This window comes from Stylophora pistillata, chromosome 2 (assembly GCF_964205215.1).
Source record: "Stylophora pistillata chromosome 2, jaStyPist1.2, whole genome shotgun sequence".
NCBI classification, from domain to species: domain Eukaryota; kingdom Metazoa; phylum Cnidaria; class Anthozoa; order Scleractinia; family Pocilloporidae; genus Stylophora; species Stylophora pistillata.
The window spans coordinates 55,976,220-55,989,845 of NC_142520.1; the positions used below are offsets into that span (position 1 = coordinate 55,976,220).

General features: G+C 39.4%; 2 protein-coding genes across 3 annotated transcripts; one reads left to right on the top strand and one right to left on the bottom strand.

Moving 5' to 3' along the window:
* Positions 1–2,091: 2,091 nt before the first annotated feature.
* On the top strand, positions 2,092–6,832 carry LOC111343648 (sepiapterin reductase). Of its 2 annotated transcripts, none has more exons than XM_022950831.2 (6): positions 2,092–2,353; positions 2,863–2,933; positions 3,783–3,931; positions 4,232–4,382; positions 5,345–5,464; positions 6,415–6,832. In XM_022950831.2, exons 1-6 carry the CDS (start codon positions 2,158–2,160, stop codon positions 6,511–6,513), a joined length of 786 nt encoding a protein of 261 aa, XP_022806566.1. In that variant the 5' UTR covers positions 2,092–2,157; the 3' UTR covers positions 6,514–6,832. The 2 variants fall into 2 exon arrangements, with proteins under 2 accessions (XP_022806566.1, XP_088604718.1); XM_088748592.1 differs by having other exon boundaries at positions 2,213–2,353; positions 2,786–2,933.
* A 185-nt stretch (positions 6,833–7,017) lies between these two features.
* On the bottom strand, positions 7,018–9,277 carry LOC111343638 (uncharacterized). Its single transcript, XM_022950823.2, has 3 exons — positions 9,020–9,277; positions 8,466–8,666; positions 7,018–8,232 (listed from the first exon to the last, which is right to left on the bottom strand). Exons 1-3 carry the CDS (start codon positions 9,219–9,221, stop codon positions 7,280–7,282), a joined length of 1,356 nt encoding a protein of 451 aa, XP_022806558.2. The 5' UTR covers positions 9,222–9,277; the 3' UTR covers positions 7,018–7,279.
* Positions 9,278–13,626: the final 4,349 nt, after the last annotated feature.

Here is a 13,626-nt window from a genome sequence, read left to right on the forward strand (position 1 = left end):
CATGGTACTGCTCAATTCTTATTTTTTTAGCGTATCTCCATTTGATTTTCTTTTCCTGCAGTTTTCTTTTTTTCGCTCTGCGCGGAAATAGCGAGGCTTGCCCAGATTTGCGCGGCCAATCTATGTTGATCGCGATTAGTTACGCTCAAGTCAGTGAAGGCAAGACGTTTCACGCTTTTATTGTTATCATTCGTGAAACAAAAATTTGTTAGCAAGGATTCAGCGATGATAAGTGCGGGTTTTGAGCGATTTTTCTATAATCTTGTAGTCATACCACACACTGTGGCTTAATGATGGAAAGTAAATATTGTGTTTTAGTGTGCGCAGTTACTGTGAATTGCAGGTAGCTAGGTACACTGCCTTTTAAATCAAATCAACAAGAATTCGGAGTGACCGAGTCGTCTAAAAGCAACTGGAAAAGCACACAAATGTTGTTCACATTTCTCGACTGCACCTATTAATTTATAACCTTTTGAAAGTTGCAGTGCAATTTTTGGAAAAATTACACTGATAATAAGAAATAACAGCAATAGGTAAAATATCCAATCTGGATCAGGAATAAAAGACTTGTTAATACTGGAAACTTAATCATACCCGCAGGTTTGAGTTAAAAATATTTGATTAACTGATGAGGTGCTCTTTTCTCAAATGTTGCCTTCTTATCGATGAAAATGTTAGTGTGCGCGCAGATTATAATACCAACAGGCTCTGACCATTGCTACCTGTTTGCCCCTTTGAAAACTCAGCGAGAACAACTCATTGCCTCGTTTTCAGACCGAGTTTGTCCACAAACAATTTTAAATCACTCTACGGGTCTAAGCAAAGAAAGCTATGTTAATTGCAAGCCCAGAAGACCTCTTCATGCTTGATTTGTCGTGTAACGCATTGTGAAGAAATGAGCTCAATTCAAAACACTCTTACTTTAAGTGAAAGTGATCATCCGTTGAATGCGTTCCGGATAAAATTTCATCCTCCAGAAATAAATCATCGCGAGAAATCAACTGAAGTAAGCACTACTTTTCTGCGCGCAATATCGAGAGGGGTTATGGGAAATTATTTTCTCGTGCACAATGTTGCACATAATGCGAAATTCCGGGGATCCAGATACATAACAAATTAAAAGTTGCTCAGTTATATCAGGATTCACTGAGAACGTTTGAATATTTGCTCCTCCACCTTCTCTCCACCCCTCCCCTCAGGGATCAATCTCTACAAGTTACCCTGGTAGGGGTGTTAAATAAACAATTACACATTACGTGCAATCGTTATGATGAAAGACCACTGAACCCGAGAACCATGGTTTTTACTGAGATAGAACATAACAAAATTGAACTCGTGAACCGTCTGATTTCATCACGAATACGAAGTTACGTTGGGTTGAAGTGTTCGTTTTATGCATCGCTGTTCTTGTAAGCTCGGGGGGAATTCTCTACTTCTGATGAAAACTTGAAAACAGTCAATCTCTTTGTGGTGTTAAAAAAGTAGCGAAAGCTTCGTTTTTTAATCAACTTACCCAAAAACATCGCTTTGCTTGTTTAGTCATCAACAAAGAATTAGATAAGTAACAATTTTAAATATCTTCTAAAGTGCTTTTTAATTTTCCAAATAAATAAATTTCAAACTTTATGTCGTGGTGTTCTAGAATAATTATGTTCATAAACAGTTATTATCTCACAGTTATTGGTTGCATGTGACTTCAAGGGTGGTCTTTGTCAAATTAGACTTCCTAACGAGATCAAACAACACGGCGTAAAATAATCAGCGGTTAACTGATCGAAACAAACTTTTTATCGTTCAGTTACGCGCGCGCGTTACGTTTGGGTGATCCGCCATGGAATGAAAAGAAAAAAAAAAAAAAAAGAAAAGAAAGAAAGAAAAGAAAAAAAACAATTCTTAACCCACAAAACATATCCGGTAATGTGAAAATTTTACATCAATCAATCCACATTGAGATACCTTGAACGATATAGAATCCTCGTCTCAAAGCCCTTGGACATCATAAGCAAAACCTCACCTCGCCCTCCCCATCCCCCAACCACCGCCCTCCAGTCCGCAGTCCTCAGTCAGTACTGGGAAGTACTGGGACGAGGTAAGCTGGAAGCGCGGCTGCCTGAAGTTTATTGATGAGAAACTTGTAACTGTGTTCTTTGTGAGATTATGTTTTGTGGTGGTTCTAGGCCTTGCTGTTTTATTACTGGAGCTAGCCGTGGTTTTGGAAGATCCTTGGCTGTCACATTAGCACGCCAATTCTCTAATTCTGGAATCGAAGGAATTTTTATCCTCGTCTCGCGTTCGGAAGATGGGCTTGAAGAAACAAGAAAGAGAATAATTGATGTCTGTGTTGGAGCTAAAGGTAAAGCTGTAAGAGTAAGATCTATCGAAAGCATCTTGACTTAGTCTCTTTTGGGAGCCGGGAAGGCGCTCTGTACAGAGCACTCGCCCTCCACATTTTTGGTCCCTTTAGTCCGGGTTTTGATACATTTCAGACCTGTATACCACATCTGGCATGGGTCCAGTTTATCGAGGATCGTTTATCGAGGATCGTTTATCGAGGATCGTTTATCGAGGATCGTTTCTCGAGGATTTTTCCCACACATTCTCTGATTTTCTCATCTGCGCAAAAATAGGAAATATAAATTCCAATTCGACCTATGCTAAATTCCTTTGATAAAAATTCAAGTCTAATTCCCGTCAAAGAACATATAAAAGGCTGATTATAATTAAGCGGTTATTAACAAAATTATCTAAGTATGTTATATTTTTCTTTTGATGATTTCGTTTATAGAGACTGACCAAATCATGTAATAAGATTTCTGTGGCTGTCTGTATTCATGTATGCTTGGACTACACTTTATTCAATAGTTCACATTATGGCTACTAATCTTGGAGAGATGAGTACACTGGAAGATTCCATAAAAACTGCATTATGTAAGGTATAAGTAGCATTTTACAACTTTGTTCTATACACTGAATTAGTCAGCTTGGTTGACATAAATATGGACCTTTGAGTTGGACATTAACCCTAAAACTCCTAGAACTGATTAACATAGAACTTCTCCTTAAAAAAAAAAAAAACATAAGGCAAAAAAGTGATTGAGACTACTCAAACTTATCAGGTAGAATTTGTTATCTTGATCTAACACCAAATTGTTGTAACAAATTTAGAAGGAAATGTGCAGCTAGAGGGGAGAATTAACAGTCAGATCTTGGAAGTTAAATTATTGTTTTAAAGTTAAATTATTGTATTAAATTATGTTTAGGGTATCTTTAATTTTTTCAGGTTTCTTTTCTGCAAGTACTTTAACTGTAGCTTACCTATCTTTGTGTAGGTTATCTCCATGTTCATTGATGTTTTTCAAGGGAGAAATGAAAAGTGAAGAGTGAAAATATTTCCATCTGTGTCTATAAGTGCTTGAATTTGAAGTCCCTTCCACACCCCCTCCCCCCCAAAAAAATAGGAAAAAAATGTGAATAAGTGTCCAAACAATAGGTTGTGTGGAGTACAAAAGTGACCCAGCTTTCTATAACACTGAGAAAAATAGGTACCCAAAGGGCACATGTGTGGGATACATAATTTGCATAAACAGACATGAGCCAATAACAAAAATGTCCATGGGATACCACAGGTATCCCACACAAGAGTTGTTAGAATGTCGGGGTCAATCTTTTGATGGAGTGAAAGGTATGGGTGGGGGGGGGGGGGAAATTTGCTTTTGACATGGTCACTTAGTATTATGAAAACAGATATAGACTAGCCCTAATTTACAACGAATCTCTTCCAGGTTGAATCATCCAAAGTTACACATGCCTTTCTTCTGAATAATGCTGGGTCAGTCGGAGATGTGTCAAAATGTTTAAAGGAGGTTTGCCAGAAAGTTGATGCAGTGGCAGATTACTTCAACCTTAATCTTACCTCTCCCTTTTTTCTTATGTAAGATTACATCATTCTGTAATAATTATTAGTTTTTGTTAGTTTGTTCCAGTTTGACATTATTCCACTGGAGTGGGGCTACCTGCTATGTAAAAATATTTTAAGTCATTTTTAGTCTCTAGAGTATTGCTTTATTGGTCTGGAAACCTTGTAATTTTTATCCCAGCTTTTAAAAAAGCATATATTAAAATTTGCTACCCACTGGAAAGTGTGATTCCAAAGACTTACTTATAGATAATAACACATTTACTTAATAATAACACATAATAGTTAATAATAATAACACATTTTATTTTCTAGTGCAAAGTTTCTCCATTACTTCAAGGATACAAGGTGTACACTAGTTAACGTATCATCCCTTATGGCTGTCCAATCTTTTCCATATTTTTCTTTGTATTGCACTGGTAAAGCAGCTCGAGATATGATGTGTCAAGTTCTGGCTAAAGAGGAGGTATTTATCCTTTGTAATGTTTTGTGTTTTTGTTGTTCTGACCTTCACAGTTATGAAATCTTTATTAATAGCCCATTTCCGAATTATCCTTGGCTCATTTTGAAAATGAGTCTTGGTGCTCATCCTTTCATATGATAATCAGTTTTCATTCACATGCAAATTAAACTCATTTTCACAAGAATGGTTGAGCACCAGGCCTCGTTTTGAAAAAGAAGCCAAGGGTAATTCGGGAATGGGCAATTCTCTTAACCCTTTGTCCTCTAAGGGTGACCAGCATCTAATTTCTCCTTACAATATCACCCCTGAATCACACATCAAGGACAGGAGAATACAGGAAATGATCACCAGCTTAAGATGCTCTGAGAGGGCTACCAAAGAAATCTTTCAAACTCAGAATTAAAAACAAACTACTAAGTAATAATAATAATAATAATAGTAGTAATAATAATAATAATAATAATAGACTTTAATAGCTAACACAATTACTGGTAACCCAGTAGTTTACATTGTGGGCTGTAAGTGTACTCGAAGATGAAGACTCATTCATTGAGGTTCGCAAAATCATCTCTAAGCCAAATTAAAATGTCAGTAGTAGTAGTAGTGGGAAGGGAAGAGAGAGAAACAAACAAACAAGCAAAATATCATCTATTAAATCACATTCTTTTCCTACTTTTCTTTTTATTTTATTAATATTAATGTTAACAAGCTAATGATGGACTGTAGCTATTGATGGACTGGCCTGCCTGGACTAGCATAGCTATATGCGGGCCTGTCTGACTTAACAATAATAAATGATGAAGATGCTCTTGATTGTTAATCAAATTCTCCTTGTCAGCACATTCTCAGAACTAATTTATAAGGAAATGTGTAGCAGCTTGACTCTGGGGAAAAATTAACAATCAGATCTTGGGATTTAAAGGGTTTTACCTTTGGTGTTTATGCATTGTGTTGTCTTCTTTCAGCCCAATGTAAGAGTGCTAAACTATGCTCCTGGGCCACTGCTTACAAATATGTATGAAGAGATATGCAGCTCATGTGGTAATCAGGAAATCGTTGATATGTTTAACACCAGTAAAGAGCAAGTAAGTACTGATTGAAAGATGTAATGTGCTGTCATTAGTACTTTTCAGACCTTATTATGATTCTATATTTAAAAATGATGATCCACTCAGAGTTCCAAATTTAATATACACACCTATAAGCCCAAGTTGAGTACTTATTTGTTCTATGGTTGTGTTTGTGTAACAGGACCCTGTAGTAACTTGCATTTTACACTAACTAGGAAGATATTTTGGTTTCAGTAGACTTCACCCAAAGCAATTTTCAATCAGGTGTGTCAGTACTAATCCTGGATTGCTTATTGGTTTTGTGATTGCTCCACAAAACTTGCATCCTTTTCCCAAGCGATCATATGAAAAGCTAAAACTAATCCTAACTGTTGCCCTGTTTTCCTGTGCTTTACTTAGGGTGCATTCACACTTGGTGCTCAAGCACGATGCCCGCGTACAATTCTTGATGAGCACTAATGTAAACATACCTTTTTTTTTTTTCAAGTAACCATGCCAGAATTCGGGCACTGTACCCATGCCCAAGTACAAAGCCTTCACCTTGTACTCAGGCACTGAACTGGGCAGTGATATGTTGGGTACCCTGTGTCTGAACACAGCACTATTTTGTGCCGGTGCCCTTACACTAATGCTTGGGCACCAAGTGTGAATGCAGCCTCAATTGTTTGGTTGTTCTTACTTTGAGTTCTCATTTGCTCCTAACTCCTTTCTTTTGATTGGGTGTTGTGATTAGTTTGGTTTTGATTTTGAAAGTCAATCAAGAAGTGCTTTTGTTACATGTGCTCATTCGGTGAAGGGCACAGTTTATTAGAGTGTGGGTGCTTATTTGAAGAAATGCAGTATATAAATGTCACGGTTTGCTTATTGTAATCTATCAGAGTGAATGATGCTTTTGAAATTTGTCATTGAATCCCTTCTCTAGCCATGTTATTTAGCTATTCATTTCATCCATATTTTTTCTCTAGGGTACAGCACTAACTTCAGATCAGTCTGCAGAAAAACTTGTGAGGATTTTGAAAGAGAACACTTTTATCTCTGGTTCTCATGTTGATTACTTTGATTAAAATGTCATGTATAATGTGTTCTTATACTTTTATTTCAAAATCTAGGCATGGTTAAAAAATGTGGTCATTTTACTAAAACAGAGTGCCTCTTCACATTGTCTAATCTGTGAGTTAGTCAGATTATGGAGTTAACTGGGTGTCCCGGGGGAACTAGCCGTGTTCATCAGTAGCAGTTGTAATTATGGAAGTATTCCACCTTTTTTATTTGTGTCTTTGATGACCAAATGGGTCACAAGAATCATGAGAGAACTGGAAACTAGTGGCAAAGAGCAGTACATCAGGGGGAAAGTTTATAAACAGAATAAAAACTGAAAACAAATTATGTATGTTTGATAAGTAATATATGGATGTTTCCTTCTTGTTGAGGGTAAAAAGGGAGTCAGATGCTATAAAAACCTCTTGGAATAATAAAAGAATCCCGAATTTTTTTAAGTGCAAGCAAGATGACCTTATCCCTTCCTAAACGTAATTCTGTAGTTCAAAATTATGAAGACAAACCATCACTATGTGCTCATCTTGTTTTTTTATTCGGGAAAAGATTCTATAGAATACCTTACAATAGAAAATTTCTAAGTTTTTGTTATGTATTCAATTTAGTTTTAAAACTAATTATAATTTGTTTCATAGATCATTTTGACCTTAAGAGATAAAATCATCTGCAGTTTAAGAAAATCAGAAAGAAAAATTGCTTGCGAAGTCATGAGGTACTGTTTCCCTCTGCTTCCTTTCTTACCAGGGTCACTGTTTGGTCAGGGCCCCCTTGAACTTAATCCAGTTGTCCTTTTTCTCCTTTCTGACCTTGTTCACCCTTTGGTCCTACAGGTCCATCTGATCCAGGTATGCCTTTTATTCCAGGTGGCCCAGGGAGTCCATTTGTTCCACGTTCTCCTTTTGGTCCAGGCATTCCAGGATCGCCTTTAACACTGATACAAGGGCTACCCCTTGTGCATGCTCCATAGTCCCCTTTTGGTCCTGGATCACCTTTTCGTCCCGGTAGCCCGGCTTCACCTTTTTGGCCTACAACTCCTGGGAGCCCTTCATTCCCCTTATAGCCACGGGGTCCAGTGGGACCTGGAGCACCTTTCACTCCTGCCTCACCTTTGCTGCCATCATATCCTGGGTACCCTTCACTCCCTTTGTCCCCTTTCTTACCGTGGGGTCCAGCAGTTCCAGGTTCTCCTTTTTTTCCAGGCATTCCAGGGTCACCTTTGATCCCTCTGCACCTGGCCCCTCTAGTGCACACTCTGTGTTCTCCTTTTGTTCCAGTTTCACCTTTTTCTCCTTTCACCCCAGGGTATCCCTCATTACCTTTGGGGCCCTGTGGTCCTGCGATTCCAGGTTGGCCTTTTGGTCCTGGGTTTCCAGGTTCACCTTTGAATCCTATGCACGCACCCCGTCTTGTACAAGCACCAGTATCACCCTTTGGTCCAAGTTCACCTTTTTGTCCTGGCAGCCCAGCATAACCTTTCTGACCTTTTAACCCATCGAGTCCTGGCTCACCTTTGATGCCAGGGAGTCCTGGAGGACCATGTTCTCCTTTTGGACCTGGTATTCCCGGGCCACCTTTGCACAAGGCCCTACCTCTGCATGTGCCACGTTCTCCCTTGTTTCCTTTCACTCCTTTTGGCCCTGGTAGGCCATTTAACCCATCGATTCCTGGGGATCCCCGAGCACCCTTCACACCAGGATAACCCATCTCTCCCTTTTCCCCAGCGTACCCTGTGCAGGAAAGAATTAAAAATCCCTTAAGTCTAGATGAAAATAATGAAAAGAAGTCAAAGTGAGAAAGAACCAACTGTTCTCAGCAGATAAGAAACGCAAACGGGTGAGACAGGAGTAATTATCTAATTTTACCCTCAGGCTTTGACTTTTTACCTTTCATAGCATTTAAAAAATGCTTATCACGTCTAAAACATGAATTTATAAATTAATTATGACATCACCAAACTTACCTTTTCTTCCTCTTCGTCCCCTGGGTCCAGCGTCACCTTTTGGACCGGTGGGACCTGGTACACATATTTTCTCTTGAGGTGAGCACAGCTGCGATGCTGTTAACGATTTTAGTTGTACTTTGATTTCCCTACGAATATCGTCCGAGGAAACAAGGTTAGGGTTGGGGGAATCTCGACGATTTCGTTGTTGTGAGGCAACAGCTGTTAAAATGTAAGTAAGAATTATGAACGGATTAAAATTGAGTAACTCTTCAATTTTATTCTCGGGCTCCGACTTTTTACCTTTCATAACATTTGAAGAGGGGGGAGGGGGGAAGGGCTTATTGCGTGATACAGGATTAAGTGTTTTTAATTTCGTGACTAGTGAAAATACGAAATTGAAACCCTATAAACTGTGAATTTTTTGTTTTTCGCGATACTTGAACCGTACGGTTGTATATCTGATTTATCGTGATACGTTATTTCTACTTTTTGATGTTCGTGAAACGCATGCAAGTTTTTCCGGATCGCTCCCTTCCACCTTTTAGAAAGCAAGAGATCGAACAAAGTTTTACCTTGACCATGACCGTTCTTGTCGACTTCACTCAAACGAGTGACAACAGCCTCCAGTTCAGTCACTCTTTCCCTCAATAACTCCAGGCAGACGGAAAACCCAACGCAGATCCCTAGAGCCACTATGAAAATAACTACTTTTTGTGGTAGCCCTGACGAGCGACGGCTTTCTCCTCCATCTTTAGCCTTGGAAACAGTTTCCATTTTTCCTGGAAAGCCAAAGCGACGTACGCCTGCTCGCCCAACTAACGGTGCAGAGCGTGTTTTATAGAGGACTGGGGACACCGAGTGGGCGATCGAGGAAGAAAACTGATTGGTCGCGACTGATTAATTGACTGACATGGTTCTAATCACACAGACATACTTCCGTTCTTGGGCGTTTTTCGTTATTATTTGCTTTTTACATAATTCCTTTGCATTATGCTCTGATGGATGAAATATCTAACTATCGCATCCGTGTGCCCGTTTCGGGGCATCAATTATGAAAGCTCCAAAGATGAATGCCAAATGCCTCTTTCCCCTCATCATTGACATGTCCTCTTATCGATTGTGTTACCCCAGAAACAATATCACGGACACCAAAGCCGCAATTCTGCTCTGAAAACGGATACCTCCGTCACTGCCACAACAACACCTAAGCTTAGGTAGTGACCCAACCATAAGTCTATAAACGAATTATTCCAAAGTGTTTTAAGAGTTTTCTGGTTTTTTTTTTGTTTGTTTGTTGTGCTGTACAAAAGCCTTTACTCTAAAGAGACCGCGGAATGGATAGAAAAGAACAAAAAAGGAATTAGCACACCATGAGGAAACAAAAGCGGCGAAGTATGGAGAAGATTAGTTCGGACTGATAAGGAAAACAAACTATTACATTGGTAAATTGAGATAGAAAAATATGCAAGAAGCAATTTTAAGCCAAAAAAGGACTGAACTAGGGTGGGTAAGGACAGCAAAGATTGAAAGGAATTCCAATTAAGATAACTACCCTAAAGAATCAAGGCTACATTTTCAGGATTACAGTGGAACCTCGATTTAACGAAGTGCCAAGGGACTGGGGAAACTGGTTCGTTATATCGAGGTTCTGTGGCATACATTTTACTGTAACTTAAGCGGGGCTAAAACTGAAGTATCGTTCGTTAATCCGAGGACTTCGTTAAATAGAGGTTCGTTAAATCAAGGTTCCACTGTACATCAACGGGAATGGAATTTCTTTTTTTGCAGAAAAGCTAGTGGAACATTGGAGGACAGTTGAAGGGAATTTTGAAGTGGAAATGTTTGCACTCATGGTGGATCCTTATTGCTGGGGGCTCATTCTTGTATAAAGGAGGTGCGAGCGAGTTCCTCACTCAGAAAATTTTGAAACTTTAGATACACTTTTGCGTCATTTGGCGCATTATGATGCATTTCGGCCCCGCCGGAGCAGTCTGACGTCACTCTATTAAATTTTGAAGGGGTGGGCTAAGCGCCGGCTTTGATATGATATAGTCTTTTTATTGGATAGTCCAGTTTTTGATACGTGATCGTCTCAGACCATCTACCTAACCGTAATCATAACCTGGAGCGCCTTGCTGTTAATTCTTTGATTCTAGTTCCGCCGAATGGGGAAGATATAACAAAATCTAATTCTATAATTGGATTTTCATGTTTCGACATTATAAGTAACAAGTAAAAAATTTATTGGTTTATTCCTTACAAACCTATTAAAAGGGATCGTTGAGTAATGTTACAGTAAAAGAGAAAAGTATACAACAAAAATAAACAAAACAAAACAATGAGATTCCACATATTACTAATACAACCGTATGATATCGATGTCTGACATAGGAACAAATGTGCTAAAACATATTTCCCCTGTAACAGTCAACATTCTTTAGAAGATTTAGAGTTCCTGATCTGTCTCCCTCCACGCAGATAAGTTTCATGATGTTGTTGAAACATTAAGAGGAATTAGTTGAAGCAACCTCGCTGAGGCGGAAGGAACCAAGAATCGTGTATCACAAAGGGTTCTCTTGCTGTTAGAGCAAAGGTGCTGAAGCGGAAGGCCCCAAGATTCACTAATGTTTCACAAAGGCTTCTACTCGCTGTTGGAGCAAATGTTGCTGAAGCGGAAGGCACTAAGGGTCTTACACAATAGAAGACTCTCCTTGCTACCAACACGTCTACAGTTTTTTTTTTTTCTCTCACCTTTTCCAATAACCAAAGAGCTACGTTTTTAAATTCTCACGTGCTTTGTTTGATTTCTAACCTTGACCGTGTGATAATCTGGACGAAGCTTGAAATCAGACGTAGTCCCCGTGATCAGTAAACACTCAAAGATATGAACCTTGCGCTGATAAAAGGGCCAAAAGTTTCCAGCAAAACACTTAAAATTGTGATAATTATAGAAATATGAAATACGAGAACGGATAACATCGTTACCGAAGGACGAGAGCGCACGAAACAAAGTGGCTGCGGTAAAATGATCCAATTCTGTGGGAATTGAAAAATGGGATTTCCGTGTCACGGCACTTTTAGTGCGATCTGTTCCGAGTGAGCGTCAACTGTGTTATAGAAACTGGATGACCAATTCATGGGAAATCAGCCCTGGTGCATGCTTATGGAATTAACAGCCGGCAAACACTAATAAACAAAATGCTGGGACGGGAGATAAACCACGCCGGTGCCCTTTCACCCATCTACCCGCTTCCTTCATGATATCATCCTGCATTGAAACTGACTTGTTTGGAGGGAAAATTCTCACAGAGGAACAAATATCTTTACAACAATTCTCTCGATGCCACAATCAGATTTGTTGTAAATTTTTGTGAAGGGAAATGCACAATGTTCCAAGATCCGCTCATCTATGATATATCATGCAAAAACCCTGCCACAAAAGACGTGTTTTGTCTAAGTTTCTGATAAGTTGCTTACCACTAAGTCCACTTAAGTCGACCTACAATGTTAAAGAAAAATTTATTTCATGAATGCTATTTAATCTGTTACTGTTTGCATTTGCACCATTTTAACTTCAAATGAATTTAGTCTTTTGCCCACAGATATTGTTTCCTATCATTCGTGTTAATTGCATCAATCTCCCATGTCCTTTGGGATTTTCTTTCTTTCTGTTTGTGCCAATATTCTTAGCAGGGAAATTAACTTTAGGCTCGATTTCCACCGCATACGCGCTTACGCACTTCCTGTTTACTCGGGCTCATTTCCAAAACAGTTGTTGGTAATCGAGACTTAATAAACATTTCCCCGGGGCTAATTTACAGCTGTGACCGGCGATAACTTCTGGATTAGGATTAAATCACCCATTCGTTTGACCCCCGCGTTTCCAGTTGTGCAAGTGTCAACTAACTCTAATTGCAACCTTGTTCCCAGGTTCTCTCATCTTCCAGCCCCCTGAAGCGGGAGGGGCCAGGGGGGTAGAGGGGGGGGGGAGATGAGAGACCCTGGGAACGAGGCTGAGGAACGGTGCAGATTTCACTTGAAGGAACTTCATACTGCACTGGCTGGAATTTGTCATTAATTAGTGATGTATTGTTCAGTTACCCTCCATATTTGCACAAGTAAATGAGACAGGCTAATGAGTCTATCTAAAAAGTAATAATGGAAAGAAAGTAAGCCATGAGAAAATGGAAGAAGGTGTTGAAAAAGAATCCCTTGTCTTGCGGAGTTACAGACTCATCGTGGGTTTGAACAGCGAATTTGACAGTATTAGAATTAGAAGCAGTTACCAGTCTTCCAATGTGAAACGCATAAAAAATCCTAGCCACGCAGGGGCGTAGCCAGGATTTTTCAAAGGGGGGGGGGGGGTCACAGAGGCTACTCACCATTTACACCGCTGCTCTCCCGCGTGTATCAGCGGGCTCAGTCGTATTATCGCGGCATGAAGGCCCATATCAATGGCTTTTACGGCCAAGATATTGTCATGGCGTTTTCGCCACCTGAATATTGTAGGTTGTTTGCTCTAAAAGAAGACCCACCAAGGGGGGGGGGGTTACGGGCACCCTAGGACCCCCCTGGCTACGCCCTTGCCACGCCGTGCCTCTGAAAATCGCTCTCTATATGCATTATCACTCCACATTCAGCCATCTCTAACAGGAATTATAAACGACTTATTTCATATTGCCCATGTTACCAGGGACCCTAATATTACCTCTTTGATGCCTCTCATATCTACGGAGCTACGAGACTACGAGAGGACCTCTCTTAACGAATATAACTTTTCACAGCATTCTTCAAGGTGACGGTAACTGAATCACGTTGAAAGAAATTGGATCGCAATATCGTTTTTAACTTATGTTTTCCAGACAGGGTGGCTTAGAATTAGGTCCTTACAGATTTTGCTGGTAAAATTAGCATATCATGCCTCATGCCTCTAGTATTGCTCGGTTTTTTCCCAAATTATGCTCAAAATTATGCTGGTTTTTTAAAGTTATATTAGTTTTTTTTCGTAAAGTACGCTTTTCAAAAAAGAAACATAAATTAAGTCCAAATTATCTATTCATTGTTAATAAAATTTGACATCTTCCTTATCTTGAGTAAACACTCGCTGTGATAAAACACAATTAACAACTGCCATTTTGTTGTCTCTTAAAGCGGGAAATGAGAGAGACGCATTCTTTAC